The sequence below is a fragment of the Dermacentor albipictus genome, chromosome 1 (genome assembly GCF_038994185.2).
Source record: "Dermacentor albipictus isolate Rhodes 1998 colony chromosome 1, USDA_Dalb.pri_finalv2, whole genome shotgun sequence".
Classification (NCBI taxonomy): Eukaryota; Metazoa; Arthropoda; class Arachnida; order Ixodida; family Ixodidae; genus Dermacentor; species Dermacentor albipictus.
In genome coordinates, this window is record NC_091821.1 from 384941190 (window position 1) to 384965275 (window position 24086).

Genomic DNA, 24086 nt, shown 5'->3' on the forward strand with positions numbered 1-24086 from the left:
AGACGGCGAAAAAATTCATTATAAGAGGTAATTCGATATTAGCGACCGCTCAAGAAAAGCTAAAGCAGTCGAGCTTTAATTGCGCCACAACTGCGAGGAAGTAAAAATACAACGCATTTAGTGAAACAAAACTTTATTCAGGTGCAAAAAAGGCAGTGAGCTTTGGCTGTTTCAAGTTATTACCGGGCACAAGCAACCCCTGCTCCAATTTGACAGAGCATTGAACGAGGCTATGGTCGCCGCCCATGCAGTCAATCTTACTTCGCAGCAGGCGTAGATACTCCCGTGTCTGCACCATAGTTGGCACTTCATGTGGCTCTTCGTCCTCGTCAAGGCCACCAACAGTGTCAATCAGTATCTCCGCATCTGTTGCTGGGGCAACCATGGGAGCAGCAGCGTCAGCCAACGCGGGTGTCTCGAAGTGGCCTTCTACCTCTTGGCCAGCAATTTTATGAACAGCCTTGTACAGATTGCTGCAAGTCCGGTCATCATCAGGCTGGTCATTGTCAGGGTCGCTGACTACAGCGCAGGAAAAGCCGGCGTGCGCAAAGCAGTTGGCGACCTTCGAAGGTGAGAGTTCTTTCCATGAACTTTCCATTAAAGGTTCAGCAAATAGATCACACCAAGCAAATCAATGTTGTACCTCTTGCTGGCATCATACGCTGTGAGTATGTGCTGCAATAGAGCCTTGTGGTACAGTTTCCAGCTGGTCTCAATGACACCTTGATCCATCGGTTGTAGTACCGCAGTTGGGTTTGCAGGCAAAAATTCCACCGCGTTTGCCTTGAAGTTGTCATCTTCCTGTGGCTCGGACTATTGTCAATTATGAAAAGCACTTGCTGAATTTTTGCATCGAACTGTCTATCCAGAAGGCACACGTAGTCTTCAAGAACAGCAGCAGTCATCCATGCTCGCTTGTTACTTCTGTAGATGCATTCCTTAGGAATAGTTGCGCTTTGGAAGCACCGCAGCTCCTCCACCTTCCTTAGTATCAACAAGGGAAGCTTGTCCTCGCCTGTTGCATTGGCACCAAACAGCACCTTGACACGCTCCTTGCTTATTTTTCCTCCAGATGAGGATCCACCAGCAGTAGTAGTAGTACTAGTGGACATTAGCGGACAGTAGTAGTGAACATGCAATTCGGTAGCATCTTGTAGAAAAATGCAGCCTCATCTAGGTTGTAGATGTCTTTGCCTTCATACCTTTCAAGTAGAGGTTGGAGCCGATGTTGGTGCCATACGTCTACAGTGTCATGGTTCACGGCTGCACTTTTGCTAACGATCAACTTCGAGGTCTCGCAGTGTCGTTTCTTGGACCACTCAAGCCAGCCATTACTGAACTTGAAATCTTTATGGCACATTTGGAGGGCGAGAGCTTCGGCTTTTGCAGTCGATCCATGACAGGTCCATGTAGGGGAGATCTGCACTCTTGCCATTCTTCAGCCACTGTAGAGGTGCACCTTCCATTTCGGGGTACTTCAAATTGCGATTGCTCTTTCTTTTCGCTGAGAAGCTCTTTTCAAAGCCATCCAGCACAGCTTCCTTGTTTTCAATACAGTTGATAAAGTAAACGGCAGTATGCCGAATTCCTTCATGATGTCAGTTTCCCGTTGGCCACCTTTTTCCACTTCTTTTATCAGCAGAAGTTTCTGTTGCAAAGTCAGACAATTTCACTCACAGACCAATGAAGCCATTTATCCCTGTAGACCACCAAAAGCACACACGGGGCACACCAAACGAAGCACTCCGAATAACACACAATCATATGGCCTACAGCACAAATCCAAGTGCATGTGCCATCGGTGCCAAAGTGACTGGGTGGTGGGCAATGCAGGAGGCAGAAGCTTCAAAATGTCATCAGGGCATCTTGATTTCCTCGTCAGTGCGCGCTGGTGATGGCGACGGTTGCAATGGCGGGCTTGGCATCACTTTTGCAGTAGTGTAAGAAAGGCGTTCGGAGTTGTGGAAACAAAGAAGCAGGAACCATGGAAGGGCACCCTCTGGTGGAAAATTGTGCTCGGGAGAGCAAGCCGGAAAAGGGCAACTTTGGAGGAGCAGCGATGTCGAAAGTGGCAGCGAGGAGGCGAGGAGTTGACATGAAGGTGAGTGAGAGGAGCGACTGGCGTCCAAACGGCTTGCAGACTGGAGAGTGAATGAGGAGGGCAAAGCAGTGGCCGCTTCTATACGGAAGGGAGGGGGGGGGGGGGGGGCGGAGGTCACGGAATACGAGAGTATCGTGCTGGAAAGCGCCACAAATGACGTGGCTCGAGTCTGAGATCATGCTTGTTCTGCTTAAAAAAATATTAGCTGCTCATTGTGGGCATGCAGCGCATTCGTGAAAACTGAACGGTTTTGCAGTAAGGGTTTTGCATGATCACTGGGCAATTTCTTCCCGAGGTGTGCAGCAGTGAAGCTTGCAAAACGACAGTTTTTTGGCGCACCATTGTCGACGACACTGTGCTAATTCTATGGTTCCCGTGTCAATATTCATGCACCGTTGCATCCGTATCATTGACAAATGTGTCGGAACAAAATTAAATGACCATACCATGAATCTATACTGTCCGATGGTGCGAATCGAGCATGACAGGCCCGAGAAAATTGCCGGAAAAACACCAGCTTGTGTGGACCCGCCACATTGACAGCCTGACTCGCCGCTGGTGACGCTAGGATTTTTCGTGTTTTCGGCAACTTATCGGTTGATTTGCATCGCCAAAAGTGCGAGGAAGCTAGGGGCGGCGTTTTATTGCAATGCAGGCCAATAATGGTGAGCGGCAAGCAAATTTCCAGACCGGCTTCCCCAAAGTCGTCTTCCCGATTTGTTAACGTACCTCCTCACGTCGAACATGGCACTTATAAACGGAGGGATACTTCTTTTGTGCTTTTCGGTACATTTCAGTGCCAGAAGTGCTCTTTAGAGCAATAAAACTTTGCTCATTGAGTGCAGCCCATGGAATGCTACAGTGCAAGTCTGCCCATGGTCTTTTGGCCACTTTTTGGCACCCAAGAGACCACGACTTTCTGGCACTGCAAAGGGTCAGCAAAACTTTATTTTCGCATGGATTCTATCCCGGGGGATACCAGCGATGCGACTGCGACTGAGATTAACGATTCAGGTGCGCTACACCATGGAATTTGACAGCTTCCGTTCGCTCGGCAGTAAACAGCTGGGAGCGCTTGGCACTCGCTTGGTACCCGTTACTAGGCAGTCATCGGTAGTGGGTTTGGTACTTTTGTGACCTGTTCTGTGCCTGCATGAGACTAATTCGTCGGTGGTATTAATTTGACACTGCATGCCACTTCGCTCTAAGTGGGTCAAGCTCTTCGTGCGCTTTGAATAATGCGGCTTAAAATGCGTGCGTTTGGGTTGGGACTGGAAGAAATTTCAAATAAAGCGATATTTCGAGTCAAGTGATTTTATTATAACGAGGGATTACTGTATGTTCACAACAGTTATACTAACGGACACAGAGTCTTGTCTCTGCCTATGCCCGGCTGGTTTTGGTGATACAATTTTGTACTACTGGCACCCATAAATATGCAATATGACCTCTGTTCAAAGGAACACTAAATTAATATCTTGGAACTGATTCAGCTTAGTTTTAACACAAGGGCCTTGTTAATTTTTGACTTATCAAGGTCTACCTAATGAGTCACATTAAACACCTTTTTTGTCCAGCCCATCTGCGGCCGCACCATGAAAATGAAAATGTGCTCCTGTAGAATCTAATCCAATCGAAAAACAAACCGCCAGTATGCAAAGTTCTCCATTGTCATTTGATGGTGCCATGAGTGGAAGTCGCATCGCATTACGCATTCCAACACAAGGGAACATAAATATTGAAGTTGTGGAATGGCATTGGAATGCTGGAGATAACAGGCATGTGACATCCTGTCATTTTTGCATCGAATCCTTGGACCTGCCGATGTTCTACCACATACAGCAAACCTTTCCATATATGCTGACGACATATGCATATGGGCCCCGGCAGTTGCACGACTCCAGGTGCGTGCACGGCTCCAAAAAGCAGTGACCCTAACATCATCGCACCTGCGTGCTCAAGGCCTCAGCATTTCAACCGAGAAGTGCGCCTTAGTCGCTTTTACCCACAAGCCCATGACCCGGTACCCCATTTCTATTTACCACCAAACAATTCCATACGCAAAATCTCACCGATTCCTAGGCATTATTGTCAACAGAGACCTTTCATGGAGCCCCCACATCTCATACTTGAAGAAGAAGCTTACTTCTATCGCCCATATAATAAGGTTTCTTGCCGGTAAAATGTGGGTCACATCCATGGCATCTATGCTTCAACTATACAGGACGCTCTTCCTAGAATACTTGCGATATAGCACACCAGTGCTGTCCAATGCTAACAAAACTAACATCCATGTCCTACAGAGCATTCAAGGCCAAGCCCTTTGAACATGTCTGGGGCTACCACGAAGTGCTTCAACTGTAGCAACAATTGCCACCACGAGAGACCACCCTATAATGGCCTATATAGCTATCGACGCACTCCGGGCGCATGTTCGCGCTATATCCAGAGTCCCTGACCACCATCTCGCTCGCTTGCCTGAGAAAAGCCCTGAGGCAGCGTTCTCCAGATCGGTTGTGGCTAACCGGCACTCTTTGTCACTGAGGCACTCACCTGCAACAAGAACGCCATCCCCTATATGGTGCTTGAAAAAGCCTCCTGTGTACCTTGCTATTCCAGGAATAGTGAAGAAAGCTAGCTTGACCATCGTGGCTCTCAAGCAGATCACATTGGAACTTTTGCATTGTTCATATGCTAACCGAATCTATGTTTGCAAGGACAGTTCCGTCTCGGAAAATTCGACGGGCGCCATTGTTATACCATCTTAATCGGACGTCATCCAGTTCAAGACTTCACAGGTAACGACATCTACGGGTTCCGAACTGGCCGCTCTTCGCGCTGCTGTCGAATACATTGAAAAAGAACCTCCCGACAAATGGGCAATATTTTGTGATTCGAAAGCAGCCCTCCAGAGCTTGCGAGATTTACGACGCGGCAATTATGAACAGCTGGTGTCACAAATCAACAAAACTTGCCATTGCGCTTCTGAACGAGGACATGATATCATCTTTCAGTGGCTGCTGGGACATTGTGGCATCGTTAGTAATCACCTCGCTGATGACGCTGCCTGACGTGCCCAGGATGGCGTGCCAACACTCCTTATACCTTTATCGAGAGTAGACGCTGCAAGAGAGCTTTGTAGTCTCGCTCGTACCATCCCGCTAAGTTACTGGCAGACACCACAGAACTTTAGGTGTTGTTTATACAGCCTCAACCCATCATTGAAACTTAAATTACCAGCAAACCTTTCACGACTTGACGCAACACTGCTGTGTCGGCTGTGGGTAGGAGTAGCATTTACCAACTCCTACAGCTATCGTATTGGAATGGCAGACTCACCAATGTACGCTAAGTGCAAATGTGAAGAGACCATCAGTCGTCTTCTGTGCCACTGTTCTCGCTTTGATAACCAACGTAAGACTCTCCAGTGTGCCTTGAATAGACTGGATGACAGGTCATTTACAGAAGCAAAAATCTTGGGAGCCTGGCCTCACAGTTCATTAGCCCAGAAAGCAGTTCGAGCGCTTCTTCACTACCTGAAGGCAGCAGACATGAGTGCCCGGCTATAGACATCCTACACCCAGCTTAGTGTATGTGAAATGGCAGTGTAGACTCACGTTATCTCTCTCTCTCTCTTTCACTCCCCATTCCCCTCCCCACGTGTAGGGTAGCAAACTGGACTCAGTCTGGTTAACCTCCCTGCCTTTCCTTCTTCCCTTCTCTCTCTCTCTTTTGCATCGATAGAAAGGGGATCCACCAGTGGATGCTCAAAGAGAGGACAGCGGAAGGCTATCTGTGAAAGCCATCATGGCAGGATGCCCCAAATTTTGCGTTCGAGGGCCTTTTACCGATTTCATGGCTGAAGAGTAAGAACACATTGCACACTCGTTTAATGATTCTGGAATCTTCCAATGCACTCCATGCTTCAGCGTATGGCGAGCTGCACAGCCAGCTTCGTTGGTACTGCAACTTTGTGATAATGCAGGTCGCGTACCTTCTTCTGTTGTTACGTTCCGACTCTGAGAATTATTTTGATGGGTTCTGGCTAAATTAAGAGGCAGGCCCTCAAATAAAGCTCAGTTATAGTGCATTATGATTTTCTCTTTTGTTGTCTTCTTTTTTTCTGAGGTGAAAATTTTCTGGCTGCCGCCTTGAATTTTGAGGCAGTCCACCAAAAAAAGTGCCCTCTCCCCAACATACCCAATATTATATCCAATTTTAATGTCGAAAACAGCTACACCATCAATTTAACAGCTGTGTGTGCAGTGGAAATCTTGACAGGATATCTTTTTTACTATTGTATACCCTGTCCTCACAGCGCTCAATCATTCGACCAACTATGATGGCAGGCAGAGAAAAACATTTTCTGAGATTTGGTGTGCCAAACCCATGTTCACATTATGAGGCACACTGTAGTAGAGGACTACAGCCTAATTTCGAATACCTGTGGATCTTTAACATGCACCTAATCTAAGTACACGAGTGGTTTTGTGTCCTCCTCTCCCCTGAAATGCAGCCACCACGGCTCAGATAGAACCCGTGACCTTAGGCTCAAGAACACAATGCCATCGTCACTGGGCTACCGTGACAGGTTGCATGCAGAGAATGATGAGCTTTCAACAGAAGCTAGAAAAAGGCTGGCATGAAGAAGAAAAAGAAGACAGAGGTCAGAATAAGTACAGGCCAGAAAGTCAAGAAAGCAGAACCAGCCTAACCGTCTTGGTCGTGGCATGCTGCGAGGTGGCAGTGAGTCATACAAGGAACCCAGCTCGCGGATTTTGTCAAGAAGAGCACGTTCCAGAGTGTCAGCATCGCGGTAGATCTGGGAGCCTTCTTCGTTGTACATCCGGCAGTTGGAGAACATCAGCTTCACGTCAGACACCATGGCATCCTCAGATGAATACTGCACCATGACAACATGAAGCAGCACACATTGTAACAACACTGAAGGTGAAACACTAAACTGGACAGGAATGCTTCTCTATGTACCACTGGCACTTCCTTAACAGTTCAGGATCAGGAAACGCTAGATAACTTACTACAGCCTATGCTCAACGGACCTGCGTACAATAGACTTTTGGATATAACGGACCATGTTTCAACCTTAGTTTGCTCTGCCTATTTTATTAAAGCAACGAAGTTCACTTTTAACGGATCGTGCTACTATGGACTATCGGCTACAGCAGACGAAATTAGCAGCAATTTTTGTCAAAATCGGGCGTATAAAACGGACTTTTGCCATGTCGACACGGGCTGACAGCTGACTTGAGAGAGTCAGCCGACGATTGCGGCCCAATATCGAGCACAAGGGAGGAAAGGCGGGGTGGAAGCATGCCGTCATCTTCCACACGAGGCATGAGAGGGGGGGGGGAAGAGGGGTTCTACTCAGGCGGCTGCTGCTTACGGCACAGGCGCTGCATCTTGAAAGTGATCTGCGATGTGGACAAAGTGCGCCCGGTGCTAGTAGCTTCGTATTCACTGTGCTTTTGATGTTTAGTTCGCGTTGAAGCAAGACACAGAACAAAAGTCAATTTGCTCGCTGCAGCTAGCGCACTACCTCACTCCAACGTTTTGACAATAACTTCCTGCGCTCATTCAGCGAGATGTATACATGCTTACCTATGTGTGCATGACAGTGTGCTTCTTAATTTAGTTAGTAATCGAATGTTTACAAATTTACACGGCCGATAAAGCTACTATCCTTAGTTCGCATAGCTGTCTACTAATTTGCTATCACAATCGATGCTTTGCCTTTTGGGTGAAACCACGACCTTTTAGTTGTTTGTTTTACTTTAGATATTCATTACTCACTTTTTGCAATAATGTTGTTACACATCGCCATCAGAGTTTCGAAAGTGAGGCGTCTTGGATATTACGAACTTCAGATAAAATTGAAATTTTTTTAAGGTTATCAGGGTCTGTTGTAATGAGAGTCTACAGTAGTATTAATTGACAGTACAGCCAACACAAAAATGAGTACTTCACTCTGGCCCAAGAATACCAAGTAAAAGTTTCATGAATGGTTGTAATCTCGGATCCTGTGTTAAGCAATAGAAGCCTACAAGAGTTGCTGAGTAGAAATGTTTTTGTATGATGCCTTTCTCTTATAATAATCAACTGCTAACTATAGCAGTGCCTAGCCTAGCTGAACTAACGAACATTAGCAACTATCATTGCCACATTCTGTAATTTCCAAGAGAAAGCAGTACTCTTAGGTATCTATCATTTTCTACCACATATGTCCCTGCTTTTGGCTATTCTATCGATGCACTAATTCGTGACCGAAATTTACTAGGCCAACATGGCCCATTGTGCATGCTAAATAGCACTGAATACATCCCATCATGATACAGGAGAAAAATGCATTTGGTACAAGTAAAACAGGGTCATTCAGAGTGAATTGCTATAGTGACAGATGAAAGGTCACACATACTTTGTTGTTCTTGACATTCTCATGAATTGTCTTCATGTCGATGGGGTTCGTAATGACCTCATAGTAGTCAGGGTAGTCCTTACGTGAGGGCTTCTCCATGAAGATGGAAATTAGCGGACGACCCACTTCATCCTGCAACAGACAAGCCCACAACTTTCAAAAGAGTGTTTTCTGTACCTACTGTTGTCCTTCCAGCCAGAAATGGCTATTCATAAAATTGTGAATAAAACTTCAGAACACTGGCACACCGAGAAAGTGCAATGGTGAACAACTGTGGCGAGCAAAGTCTTCTAGCAAAGTATGATGTTGGTGCTGCAAAAGGTAACCGGAGGAAAAAAGACTTTTTTTCCAGTTACCTTTTGCCCCACAAACATTAACAAAGAGGTGGGCTAGTCGACTGTGTGTTTCAGATGAGCTGAGCTGGCCCTAGATGCAATCCTATCGACACAAGCTTTGCTCAAGTACAGGTCATCCCAGCACAATCAAGCATGCTTTTTACCATATCAGATGAGCTGAGATGAGAACTGTGCAGGTCACCACTGCTACTATCAGTATCGGACACCACTACCAACTTAGTGTATTTAATGTGGCATACCACACATTAACGAAATACCAGTGAGAGGCATAGTACACGAAAGAATAGAATAAACAAAGACAGATAAACATATAGATGAATATAAGGTACACTGAACAAAGAAGTGCTTCATAACATTATACAATGAACTAAACAAGCCATCTGCAGCCAGTGATAAAACTATAACATGAGGATATTGCAGTGAGGAAAACAAATAAAATAAGATAAACTGAGTAATTCACTGGTAAAGTGCTGAATCACAACAATATAAATCTAAGGTGGAAGATAATGGTATACAATTCATTCCAATGATGTAGTATTGACGACATCTGTGCATGGGTTGCATATACGAGACTGAGCCTGGCCTGGGCCCGTTGCTTGCATCAAAAATCTGGCCCAGCCAGACACAGTCAGGGCTTTGTTGCGGTGACAAACATTTTTTCAGATTGAATTACCATATCTAATTAAGAGCTCATTTAACATACAAAGCCTGTTATATATTAACAACACACACACACGTTACAAGTCATCACGCAAAAATAACAAGTTGTCCAGTGACTCGAACTTCAAACAATGACGCGAAGGTTGTGGGTTCGGTTCCCACCTGCGGCAAGTTGTTTTTTTCACCCACTTTAATTTCCATAAATTTATCCTTCATAATTTATTATTAAGCACAAGTAATTTCCCCTATGTTGTCCTTGGTGTCAACGTTTGTTGGCTTCTTATGATATGACTAACAAAAATCGGGCCCCTCGGTTAAGCCCCTTCCTTCTCGTTTATCAAACTTCAAACAAGTATTTCAAACTCAAGTAAATTTTGCATGTCCACTCGAAGACCACTTTGCCTAGTGTCTACATACTGGGCTCGAGTATGGGCTCTGCATGTAGCCCGGACCACCAGACAGAAGGATACAGTGGCCCGAGGTCAGCCCGGGCCCAAGTCAAGATGACATCATGCTGCCCAAGCCCAGTTTGCAGGCCAGGTCAGGTACGAGCTCTTAAGTCACCCAGAGTCCATGCACATCTTTAGTACGAACATTCACCATGCATTCAGCACAAGGAAGGAGAGAGCTTACAGTGTAGTTGAGCAGTGTTCGGATAAGAACCTTAAGCCGCTTCTTTAGTGTGGACTCTGTGGATCCAGGAGGCCGGCCTTTTAAAGGTGTAGTGCATGGTGGGGTCGCAACCTTCTTTGACTTGCGACGAGCTTTCTCACTGTCGGCATCACCACCCTCACTGTCCGAGTCCTGCAGACAAGGGGGAAGGGGATATAAACAATCAGAAAATAACTTGCAACTCCTAGGCCTTTTTTCAAGCATGGAACTTTCATTGTAACATTAAGGTTCTGACAAAATATGAGCCACATAAAATGCTTAAGATATTACAGCATTTCTCATCTTTTACAACCTGCATTTTGTTGCTTACCTTCATATGTATGTTGATAAGTTCCCTTGCTTTTGCCTGCATGACTTTCTGCAGCCTGGTGGCATCCTGGAGACATCAAATTTTACAGCACAAGATGTAATAAAAGCTAAACCAGCTTGCACATTTTTATAACTAAAGAACAGTGCAGACAACCTATAACACGTCCCTGAAGCATACAGCATACAGCAGACTGCCATTGTTTCGACTCTGGTAATTTGATTTTTCGGTCAATTCAATCCTGACCAAAGCTCCCCCTGGCACTGATGCATTTCTATTAGCTCAAACTTTCATTACTTCAATTCTTAAATTGGCCTTTGCCAGACTAATTCACACGTGCCAGACCCCTATGGTGATCCCTATAGCAACTCCTTTATAAGTGCCTATCTTGGCAGAGCTTAGGGGAAAGTGAATACGTTGAACACATGCCATCTCCCAACGAAAACACCTATTTTCGGTCGGCCCTGGGAAGATTTTGACGCAATAACCATAGCTCACAATTGTCTGACTACAATACTTACCCAATTCTAACATACATTCTCTTTCTTTCTTTTTTTTTTTTTTTTGAGCGGGTGTATTGAGCCGAAAATTGCCTGCACGGTGATATTGGATATGAAACCAAAACTGCATTTGTGAGGTTTGTATACTTTACCACGAAGCACAAATGTATGCCGCAAAGCTGACATTAAAAAAAAAAAAAAACACGGCAAAGCTGACTTAAATCAGTCGCCATTGTGCAGCACATGTTAGCCCATTACCCATTTTCTTGCAACAAATTGGCTACGCATTAAATTTCTACATTGTTTAGTAGCTTTAATGTCATTTCTATGTTTGTTTTCTACCTTTGACACATAGAAAGTGGGTGGGTGCTAGATTCAGGGCCATGTTAGACTCGGGCAAATGCTGATGTGTGTTGTTTTTTTCTGCATTTGTTTAATTCTACCTGCTGAATAATTGGATCGATTTTGTCAGCCCTGTCATGGTCGACTTAACAGAAGTCGACTGTACATAATTAGTATGTTTAGATACGAAATAAATATTATACTTCTAACATCTATATTGACACGTGTACTTATCTTTATCGGGCGACCACGTTTCGCCGCCTAACAAATGTAATCGCACAGCGCGGGATGCGCCTGCATGTAACCTAAGTTTCTAGAAAGTTATCGATGCTTCTACCCGGCTGTCTGTTGTCGCCGAACCTTGTGTTATCTGATTTCATCGCGCGACGCGAATGGTGTAGAACTTTGTGGAAGGCACGCGTGTCCGAACAATTAGTCTGGAACATTCGACGACTGCTGTATAAAAGCCGACGCGCTTGACCCGCTGCGGAGATTTTCGTCGATCGCCGACCGTGTTCGCCGCTATCGTTGTGCTATAAGTGTAGCCTGTTTGTGGGCACAGGTTCGCCCAAAAAAAGTTATTTTTGTCGTTCACAGTATTGCTACTGTTTTATTCAACGTCACCACCACGTGACAATATTAAAACTTAAAGCCACCCATATTCTGCATTCTTTAATACTATACGGCAAGATAGAACAACACTCTTAAATATCTAGAGCTAACCAAATACTCAGAAGAGCACTTGTGTGCAACCTGCTTTCGTTTCTTCTTCAGCAGGGTCATCGACACAGCAGCATGGTGGCTTCAGGCATGGTTTGTTATTGTCGGTTGTGCAGTGTCACACGTCATCTTATGCACTTGTTTACACAGAGCCTGTGACTGGGTGCCCAATTTTGTGCTGCGTTGTATGCTCGTGTCACAGGAGATGGTCACAATTAGGTGAGCTGTCTGTAAACCATAATATGAACCAGGGCGAGATGGCGCAAGCGTTTTGCTTTAAGAGCGATTGCTTAGCCTCCTACGCCACCAAGCAGGTGGTGGAGTCCTAGGCGCTCCTGCCTCGCCAAGCAGATGATCACTGAAAAAACCGTGGTGCTGATGGATCACAAGAGAGCGAGTGAACGTTCAAAAAGCAAGGTGCTTGTACAATCTCACCCCTGCATAAAAAGCGAACAAGAAATAAGTGATGAGAAGTCTGAACAGCAGACTTTTTGCAGCTTTTTTTTTTGTGACAGTATGACTTTTTGTGGTATCACAAAGCCATCAACGTGCTGAGAGCTTTTGCTGGAGCTGAGAATCCCCTACTTTTACTGCCTCACGCAAGCTATACTGCTGAACTATTCCACTGCAGAAAAGGTACTATGAGCCTCAGTGTTTTCACGTGCTCACATGTCCACCTGTGAGCTTCTAAATTCCTAGAAATCCAGTAGACACAAAAAGGGGGAGAAGAGGGGGTGAACTGGGAAATATCATGCATTAAAAAGAAGGTATGCCTTAAGCACACACCTTTTGTGGGATACATATGTACTTTATTAACAATCATTTACTTTTAGATACTGCACATATGCAGCAGCAAAGTCAAAACAGCAGAAATTGACAAGCTACACATTGTCTTTAAATGACAGTGACCTTTTTGGCAGAACTGCTCTTGCTAATTTAGGCTGCTTTAGGAACTCGTCTTAATAAACTTGTTTGAAGCAAGTACACCTCTCACACATGGTGTCTTTCACTGCAGCAAGAGGGCAAAGCACAGGTACTATCACAATTTCTTCTCTGTATGTATTTTTTTGCAATCTTGCCCTGGCCCATCTTTCAAAAACTTTTAAACTTTTACGAGAACGAAATTCGTTACCATTGATGCAGCATTATTCAAATTGTAGAACAAGCCCCAATTCATAAACATTGATGCAACATTCCCATTCACATTGATGCAACTTTCCAATGCTGCTTAGGTTTGGCAATCTGACAAGTACTAGCACGTTCAGCATGGCATACCAAATGGCGATACAATAGGAAAGGATGAAGTAAAACTGCAGCATGCAGCGGGTGGGGGGAAGAAGGAACGACAAAACATTTGCCGCTAATTTCAAAAGGTGGCACTCAAGTCACCATTATTACATGAGACCACATGCACCAGGGCAGCAATATTGTATTGATGCCTTTTCCAATGTTATTCCTTTTCGAACATTCTGTGTTTCGTCAATGGTCAGAGTGAAACTCTAATAACGTTATCAAGGAAATCAGCAGACGATGAACACAGGATAATAAGAGTGGCATAGGATCAAGCGGAAGGCATCGCTACAAAATCATGGCCCGGAAGAGAGAGATGCCATGAATAGCACATCACAACATGCCTGTGCTAAAGCTCACCTTGAATATTTTTGAATCAGGACGGTTGTACTTCTTGGCATTTTCAAAAAGGAGGTTGAAATCATCCACTACCTCCACCATACTTGTGTAGCCTTCAGACTGCAGGTGTAACAACAACAACAACAACAAAAAAAATCCATTAATACAAGAGATAGCAATGCAAATTAGATGCAAGCATAACATTGTCAATGTTGTCCATATTTTTTTCTCCCTAGAACCATATAATTCTGAGGCTGTTTCGTGTGACTTAGATACTCAAAATTTTTCTGACATCTTTTACATAAGGCACATCTCAACAGCTGCACACCTGTTTAATGTATGCACACTCATTGGTGTAAAGCACACTTATTGGTGTCAAATATAAAAAAGAGGCTTCGTAAGAAGCTTTCACTCGGGAGCTCCCATCTGAATACATGGGACTGGACAAATTGTTTTTCCTCAACCACTGACCAATTTTGATTAGGTGTGTTGAACTTTATCTAGTGACTGTAAGAAGCAAATTTTTTATTTGAGTCGTCATAGTTCTTTTAAATGCCCCCCACCCTTACCTTCCCTCACACGTAAAAAAGCTCATGTACCAAGTTTACAACTCTAACTCAGCAATAAAACACAATATCACAATTCTGTAAATTAAAGCAAGCAAAATTGATGGATTTACACCGTTCTAAAATATATCACTAAATTGTGAGTAGGAGTGCTGCAAAACCTTTGAAAACATTGTAACAACTTCACCTAAGTTGCAAATCTATAAATCAAATTACTTTACTTTCTATGCTCAAACAAATGTGCTTTACAGAACTGCAATATCTGTCTTTGGTGCAGAGTTACAGATTTGTAAACTTCGTGATTCAATTTTGTTTACACTTGCTAGTTTTAGGGAATTAAATAAAAAATTTCCAAGCACTAAGTGCAAATATAATTTCTTTATGCTTTACACAGAGTTGGCTCCGACCTAAAGCTTCCTTCTCAGCAAGAAATTAAAGACCACTAACCTTTATTTTTCCTGCAATCTTGTTGAGAGATATTGGCTGCTTAATTTCTCTGTAGTAGTCCGGGTACAGCCTGAAAAGCACCAAAACATATGATGTCAATGTAAATATAAATACAAAATTCTTTTACAATAAAAACCATTCTCAAGAAACAACTGGATGTCATACTTTACTACAACATATTCAAGCCCTGTGTTCATATTGCAATAGGTCAATTTTATGATGGGGCATCAAATGGCCTGCAGCAGCAGCATTTCACACAGCCAGTCTTTCTAACTTTTTTTTTCGCCTTATATTTTCTATAGTGAGCTCACTATTTTCATCTGCCTGCTTGCATTTTTCACAAACATACAAAAAAAACAGCATAATCTACCTTAAACACCTAAAACAAGGACATCACAATAGGCCCACAAAATACATACACACTTGCAACTTGAGCAAGTTCTAAATGATGGTTCACTGCAGAATAACAGGGATTGTCCTTTCTTACTCATTTCCAGACAGCAAAGTTAAGAATATGAGACAGGCTGCTTTTAACTTTGAACAACGCACAGCTCTCTAAACCCAAATCAAACGAAGGCATAAGTGTGCACAGCATTGGAACAACAGTGGTTGAGAGTGACACTAAGCTTTTAACATTTCTCACTTTTTGGATGGCAGCTTGACGAATGGCTCAGCGAGGAAGTAGCCTTGGCACTGGTAGTTGCGAACGCCCTCCAGCAGCTGCCACATGGGGCTGTTGACAGGGTCCTCAGAGTTTGAATCATTGTCGCTTTCTTCTGCAGCTGAACTGGCTGCTGCTACTGCTGCTACTGCTGCTACTGCAACAGCATCCCCCTCAGCAGCAGGTAGGACTACCTCTGGCTTTCCCACAAGTGGGTCGGCATCCTCGTATTTCAACGCTGCTGTGATGGCCGACAGCTTTTGGTGGCTCATGAGACGGCGTGACCTGTGAGGGTTTACAGACAGCACATTTTCACAGAACAAAGCTCTTTAGGGTAACCCTTGATCTCTTACTTAGAAAAATAAAGAGTGAAAGAGAGAGAAGTCAGCTCATGTTCCCAATGCCACGAGGTCCTCACAGTCAGAACACAAACTGATTCAGAAGCAGCAGTATATACACATGTATTTGCAGTTTGGTACCTTGTACTATCAGCTCCACCGGTCGACCCCGCTCCTGACAGGTGTGACAGCAGATGCCCTCACTGTAATTACTTACCTCCAGCTAAGAAAAAGTTCTTCCTATTAAAAACAGAGTGGTCGGGGTCACTAATGTGCCTGCGTGCAGTGTATGGAAGAACCACATAACATTCCCGTGTAGCTGCTTTGCAACCTTTGGAGCCACTCCAATGACTACGAAATCTAGATTGGGGATAACATCATGAATGACAAGATGATCTGAGACTTTGAAGCAATGTATGGATGCCCTGCTCCTGCGACACACCCTATAAAAGTGTTTTTTTCTTTTGAGCAGTGGCCTCAATGTATGTGAGTACACGTCTTGTGTGTGAGTCATTTCACACACCATTCCCTTCGTATGGAATAGTGTGCTAGGCAAGCCTTCAGGCAGAACCCTGCAGCTCCCAGTTAACAATCTTTTGCTCTCTTTTCTCGCTGACCAAAGCTGTACCACAGAGTACAGAGATTTTAACTATACTAGAACATACAGACAATACCAATGGTGCCACGCACAGCAGCAACAGCTGCAGGTTACAATATTTTTCCTTTTACCTTGGAGCTGTTTGGCAGCCTTCCTTTTCCTTTCAACTTAGTACAGTGTAGAACATGGTCCCATTCACTAACATTATGTTATCCTCTTCCTCTGCTCTAACAACAATGGATCACTCATGCTGACTCTGCAATAACTTCTAATGGGGTCAAGAACTCCTCCTATCCAATATTAAGTTAGTGCTTGCCTTAGTGCTGCTGCTTCCTTCTGTGGTTTTAAAACTATGGGCAAAATTTCCTATTCTCCAAAGTAACAATGTTTGCTTCTAATGTTGGAGCTTGAGACTTTATTTAAAGATGAGAACCAATACATTAAGGTGACTATCGCCCCTGGTATCCAATTAAATGTGCTTCTACTGCACATAGTCATTCATATTGGCACCATGGCCAGAAAGCAATGCATTAGACTATTCTTAGCATGGCTTGCATACATTTAAATAAAATAAGATACCTTGCATCACCTACTGCACATGTACAGGTGCTTATGGTAGATTGCTGCACACAACGGTCCAACATCAGAGACATCCGAGTGTGCTTACTGAGCGTGGCGCCACAACTGAAGATCAGTGACCCACTCATGTGCCTAACACTGCACACTCTAAATGTAAACTCGTTGCACATGTAAAGCAATGAAACATTTTTACCAAGACTGCATGTGGAAACTTATGCTGAATACCATGCCTATGCACATTCGCATACACACAGGCTCCAGTCTGGTCTAAAAGCAAGATAAAAAAAACAATGTTCTCATGCTCCTTGTCACATGAGCTAACTTCAGCAAAAAGGTCGTACGGGAAGTTAATAATAAGAGTTCATTGAGAAAGTAGATAGGAAAAAGCTTATAACACAGACAATACTGTGCAGATGTCATGTGTAAACGAGGCAGAAGCTACAAATTCAACAAACCGTATTCTCTCGCTGCACTTTCCAGGTGCATTTTTCCTCTGGTCGATCTCTGCCTTCTTCATTCGTATCACTTTCTTCATTGCAGTTGCATCCTGAAAATAAAAAAGAGAACACGCATACGAGTGAAGGGAGATCATAAATTGCCGGTGCTGTGCTTAAGGAAACATGGCACTTAGGGAGACTGGCTGCTTTGCATCACAAGCACTTACAACCTCTGCTAAATACGAACCAGTATTTGTGTTTTGCTAACTTAATGCACGCAGGAAAAGGTACTTTCAGAACCAGCAGCCATGTTTTATAAGAACTGTATAAGGCCTACACAACCGAGACAAAGAGAGAGAGAGATAAACAAAACAAAAGAGCCGACAACTACAATTCATAGGTTGATTGCAGTGAGGTTACCATGAACCTTTCATTTTGCAACATTCTTCGTAAAGAATAGCAGTGCGGCTGTGGCACAGGTAAGAATGTGAAATATTTTTAATATGTATAAGTCTTTAAGAAAGTTGACCTGTTTGTCTTCAAAAAATAAAATTACTTATAGCCTTTGCTTCTGTCCCTTTCCTTGTGTATGTGTGCAAGAAAGAAATAATGATACTGCTAGCCCTACTGATACAACAATACAGAACAAGCCCATTACAACACATCTGCATACAACATACTTTTGCATATAATAGACAATTCTTTTCACTTAGTTTGGTCTGCCTAGTTTACTTAGGCAACAAATTCTGCTTTTAGCGGACCCGGCTATAACAGACTATCGGCTACAACAAACACATTTTGGGAGAAATTTTGGCCGGATGGTGCAAATACAACATACTTTGTTGTGGTCATATGTGCGTGTGGCAGTGCATTGCATGCAACTATTTCTGGCCACCGCGGAATGCATGAAAATTGACTTCTTCTTGAGCAATGAACACGCAATAGTATGTTTCATACATAACAGGTCACACTAAGTAAACTACAGAGACTTCTCTCACTGTTAGCATCCACAGCCAAAAAGTGGTGCATCATGCATGAAAGCATAATATTAGGTATGCGCCACTTAATTTGATGTAAAATTAAGTCTTGTAATTTTACGTCACAAAACATGACGCAGTTATAACGTGAAAGGCGTTGACGACCTAAACCTATTTACCATCAAACGAGCGAAGAAACATGTTTCTGCAACCAGTGGCCACAGTGCATCACTTGCACTTATGATCAAAACATAGTAATGAGATGCTGTAACACTCCTCCTAGAGCGATTTGGTGGATACACATTGAAGCCATTGTAGTGCTAAGAAACATGGACAAAGAGGATGAGAGCATGCCACTAGCAGCCATGGTGGCCTGTCCTCTTTTTTGTCCATGTTTTTTTGCGCTACAATGGCTTCAGTAGTAAAGAGACATGCATATCTTGCTTAAAATGTTTGAAAAAAAATTTCGCATGCAGAAAGGTTGCATTTTGGAGTCCATGTTGTTCGATTTAACACTTGGCATGGTTAATTACCTCGTTCTTAAGAAAAATATGAGAAGTTGCCTTCATTTATGAGTGTGCAAATTGCTGCCAAGATGGCGCTAGCATAAACTCGTGCCAATGCCTGCTTGCTGCTGCAGAAAGTAGCGATTCAGGGAGGGTCGCTGCATGTTCCACAGCATTCCCAGGGAGTGGGCAACATGTGGCAAACCTCCCTGAATGGCTTGGCTACAATCTGCAGCTCGGCATCAGCTTGCATACCTATAAACAAAAGCAACTTTAGAATTTTTCTTCTTAATGACCAGGCAATTAACTGTGATAAGTGCTATGTTGAACGATGCAGACTACAATATGTGATCTTTCCACTAAACTTGAGCAAGAACAGTGCGGCGGTAAGCGTAAAATCTTTTTCTAAGGATTTTCAGCAAACTATGCACGTCTCTGTACATCACAGCACAAATGCGCACAAGTAATATATGATTTGACGTAAACATGTGTCACTAGTTGTAGTTGTAATAAATGAAGTAGTAATTTCATACAAAACGTCAACGATCAAGGATGACTGCATTGCCAAACGTGAGGAATAGGACTTCTGTAGCCGAACTATGTGTGTAGCTTCTTCTGCAGCGTTGCCGGCTATATATGAAACAGAGTATAGTGGAGTACTTCCCAAAACAACATGCTGCGTATCGCCCTGCTGGCTAACAAAGAGTTTTCGGGTCGACCGTGCAAATGACCTACCGCAGCCCACTGCTGCCGCTTCAGTCAACTGCTGAGGGTGCAACTAGGCCTAACCAGCTTTGCTTCGAAGCCATCGCAAAACCCCTGCCGATGAATGCAAAGTGCATTGTCTTGGAAAAGGCTTATTTCTCATGGCATCAATTTGCACCAAAAAACAGATGGAATGCCGCTCGTGGCGTCCAGATGCGGATCCGAGTTGAACTTGCCTTGTACTCTAGCTCCTGTTTGTGCTACAGGTGTGAACAGTAGTCTTCACATGTCCCAAAAGATAAAATTAAGAGATCAGTTTATTCTACCGACCACTGTCTTGCGTCAGAAACTGTAGCCAATATTTGTGTTATTGTGGCAGTGGCAGCCATGGCAGCAGGCCAGCCAGCGCTCTGCCATGTCAGCCACCCGGGCTGACATGGAAAAGAGCTGGCTGGCCGGCTCTTCGCCATTGTGCTGGGCAATCTTGCATTTGCGCGGGTGTATATGTGCTCTAGTGCAGGGAAATTGACATTTGTTGGCATCCAGTATCCGAAAAACGAAAGACACCAACACGCCGTGCCACATGTGTTCGTTCAATACCACATAAAACTGTTTACCTATTATTTATTATTTTAATTTCAATATTTTAAAAATTTTTACAATCGCCTTTTGGTTAGTAAGGTATATGTGAAGTTCCACCATTTCACAATGTACTGCTGCCTTAATTTTGGATAGAACAAATTTAGATAATAACAAAACTTTCTCACTCTATTTCATACAGTGAAACCTCCATGATACGATCACGGCTGGCACTGATTTCAGGGTGATACAAGTTCACACAATTCCCTGGCTGAAGCATGCTGCATACTATGAGCTATATTTTGGATGTCCCGAATGCTCCCCCGAGCCGGTTTGCGTGATACAAATGACAGAGCCGCACGGTCGCGACTGCCAGCAGCAGAGTGGTGAGGAGGCTGCGCCAAGCATGTCGAGGCAGTTCGGCAAATGGACTGTTTCCACGCTAGCAGCATGGGTGGAGGCCGGCAGAAGGCAGCCACAGTGAAGACACAGTGCCAACTGCGCACACAGTACGGAGTGCAAACAGTCCAGCAAATAGCGAGCGGCAAAGGCCACTACTGCTGGTAGCAAAGTGTCTAGGAGGCTGCGCCGAATACGCCAAGGCACGTCGGCAGGCAGACCGTGCACCTGTTTACAGAGTACCAGAACAGGGCAGTGAAGTGACCATCACAGGCTGTGCCTTGACAGAGCGGTAGCGGTAGGCGGTGAACATAACGGCGGCGTTGTAGTTACTGACTGCACTATGCCCCTTGACAACAAATGCACGAGATTTGACATAGGCAAGCCGTTTGGGCTGTCTATTCTTTTATTTTATGAGTGTTTTGTGAAACAGATTGTGTATAAACGCTAACTCCTTGCTTCAGCAATGGGTCAGCAATGCTTATCCTTTGCTGAAGCAACATCGTTGGTAAGCAACACTGACCCAAGTAAAATTTGGGAAAAAAATGAGAGCAGTTTATGCTTCTCAGCTCTTTGGAAAGGCACCTCTTCAAGCATTCTTTCTTTATCGAACACAACTAGAGAGAAACTGTGGCAGCACAGAAGCAACTGCAATGTTCTTTCCAAGAATGAAGTCACTGATCGCTATAATGACATCTAGGTATCCAGCAGAAGCTCTGACATCCAATTCTTCCAGTGGACAAAAGATCCAAGATATGCTTGAATTTCTGAACACATGGGAACATCACACTGGCGAGGCATTTTCTCAGTGACTAAACAGCAGAAGGATTAAAGGAAACACTCACAAGTACGCTCGAGCTTCTTGACTACTTTAAAAAAAAAAAGTCAGATTCAAATATTTGCTAACTTTAAGGCTTAGCCAAGATAAAGTTGAGAACTTTTTTGGTATATAGTGAGACTCTTGTGAGGCTGCAAGAGTCATCCAATGTTGCAGCAGTTTTTACTGTCTGTTCATTACCTTTCTTTTTTACAACTTGGCATGAAGCGTCGCGGGCAGCTCTAAGAATACCTCTAAGGGAAAGTTTTTGGAGACAGCTTTGACTCATTCGATCAACCAATGGCCCTCAGTCCTGAGCAGCAGTGGAGCACCTGACCAAGGCATGTAATGCAGAAAAAGGTGCTAAGAATCTCTGGACCCAGAAAGGCTGCCAATGGAAACTGACCCTGGCAACATTCAACACCCGAACTCTCACGAGTGAAGCTAGCTTAGCAGGACTCTTTGAGAAATTATCAGGCATTGTTTGGGATATCATCGGCCTTAGTGAGATTAGAACTGGTGAAGCTTGTACAGTGCTGAATAATGGGCATGTCCTCTGCTATAGAGGTCTCCCAGATAAAAAGCAATACGGGGTAGGATTCCTAATCCATAAGGACACAACGGACAACATTGACGAATTCTACAGCGTTAATAAGAGGGTAGCAGTAGCTGTAATAAAACTTAATAAGAGGTATAGATTAAAGGTAGCACAAGCCTACACTCCAACCTCCAGTCATGATGATGATGAAATTGATCAGTTTTATGAAGATGGTGAATTAGCAATGAGAAAAGTAGAAGTAGTATGAAGGATGTAGAAGTGTTAAGTAGGGCAAAGTGCAGTGATCATAGGTTTGTGAGGGTTAGGATGTACCTCAATTTGAAGAGAGGAAGAGTAAAATTGGTCAAGAAGGAACAAGCCATCCTAGATGCAATAAGGGTAAAAGCAGACCAATACAGGCTGGTACTTGCAAACAAATATGCAGCCTTAGAACATAAAGATGAAGATGACATAGATATAATGAATGAAACTGTAACTAGGCTGGGTTCAGAAGGAGCAATAGAAGTGGGAGGTAATGCTCCAAGGCAATCAGTAGGTAAGCTCTCCCAAGCAACAAAGGCCCTAAGAAGCGACAAAGAATGAAAGTGTCCAAATCAAGTCAGATAGAATTTGCGGAACTGTCAAAACTGATCAACAAGAATAAAATAAGGGACATTCAAAAATTACAATGTGGGAAAGACTGAGGAAGCAGACAAAAATGGATGCAGCATGAAATCAGAGAGAGGGAGACTTGGCATAGGACCAACCAAGATGTATGCACTGAAAGATAAGCAGGGTAATATCATCGGCACTCTCTAAGATATAGCAAAAGCAGCGGAAGAATTCTATACTGACCTGTACAGAGCCCAGAGCAACCACGATACCTCCATTCGAAGCAGTAATGAACAGGTTACAGAGGCTCCTTCCATAACTAGTGATGAAGTTAGGAGAAGATGCAATAACAGCCGATTTAATCAAAGATGGAAGAGACAGAATGCTTGAAAAACTGGTTGCCGTTTATACGAACTGTCTATCGACTTCAAGGGTCCCAGAGAACTGGACGAATGCAAACATTATACTAATCCACAAAAAGGGAGACATTAAAGAACTGAGAAATTATAGGCCCATTAGCTTACTTCCAGTATTATATAAAATATTCATCAGGATAATCTCCAATAGAATAAGGGCAACACTGGACTTCATTCAGTCGACCAAGGAAACAGGCTGGCTACAGGAAGGCATCCTCTACAATGGATCACATCCATGTCATCAATCAGGTAATCGAGAAATCCACAGAGTACAATCAGCCTCTCTATATGGCTTTCATAGATAACGTAGATAATCTCTCCAATGTTATTCACTGCGTGCTTGGAAGAAGTATTCAGGCTATTAAATTGGGGTGGCTTAGGGGTAAGGATCAACAGCGAATATCTCAGCAACCTTCGGTTTGCCGATGACATTGTCCTATTCAACAACACTCAGGACGAGTTACAACAAATGATTGAGGACCTTAACAGAGAGAGTGTAAGAATGGGGTTGAAGATTAATATACAGAAGACAAAGCTAATGATCAATAGTCAGGCAAGGGAACAAGAGTTCAGTATCGCCTGTCAGCCTTTAGAGTCTGCGAAGGAGTACGTTCACCTACGTCAATTACTCACAGGGGACCCTGATCATGAGAAGGAAATTTACAGAAGAATAATAATCAGTTGGAGCATGTACAGCAGACATTGTCAGAGCCTGACTGGAAGCTTACCATTATCAGTGAAAAGAAAGGTGTGCAATCAGTGCAATCAGTGCATTCTACCAGTCCTAACAAATAGGGCAGAAACTTTGAGACTGACAAAGAAGCTTGAAAACAAGTTAAGGACCACGGAAAGAGTGATGGAACCAAGAATGTTAGGTGTAACGTTATGAGACAGGAATAGTTATGAGACCGGAATAGAGTGGTGTGGATTAGAGAGCAAACGGGGATAGCTGATATTCTAATTGACATTAAGAGAAAGAAATGGAGCTGGGTAGGTCATATAATGTGTAGATTAGATGATTGGTGGACTATTAGGGTTACAGAATGGGCGCCAAAGAAGGGAAGTGCAGTCGAGGACGGCAGAAGACTAGGTGGGGTGATGAAATTAAGAAATTTACAGGCACTAATTGGAATCAGTTGGCACAGGACGGGGTAATTGGAGATCGCAGGGAGAGGCCTTCGTCCTGCAGTG

The 24086-nt window shown here is 43.7% G+C and overlaps 1 protein-coding gene across 9 annotated transcripts in view; it reads right to left on the minus strand.

The window, feature by feature from the left end:
* polybromo (protein) overlaps positions 1 to 24086 on the minus strand; it is a 111670-nt gene that overhangs the window by 53513 nt on the left and 34071 nt on the right. For all 9 annotated transcript variants that reach the window (XM_065432462.2, XM_065432459.2, XM_065432455.2 and 6 more), the window contains 8 exons: positions 17365 to 17456; positions 15377 to 15679; positions 14734 to 14803; positions 13742 to 13840; positions 10533 to 10598; positions 10184 to 10354; positions 8535 to 8666; positions 6817 to 7004 (listed from right to left, as the gene is read on the minus strand). In XM_065432462.2, coding sequence (XP_065288534.2) covers positions 6817 to 7004; positions 8535 to 8666; positions 10184 to 10354; positions 10533 to 10598; positions 13742 to 13840; positions 14734 to 14803; positions 15377 to 15679; positions 17365 to 17456 — 1121 coding nt within the window. The remainder of the gene's footprint in view (positions 1 to 6816; positions 7005 to 8534; positions 8667 to 10183; positions 10355 to 10532; positions 10599 to 13741; positions 13841 to 14733; positions 14804 to 15376; positions 15680 to 17364; positions 17457 to 24086) is intronic.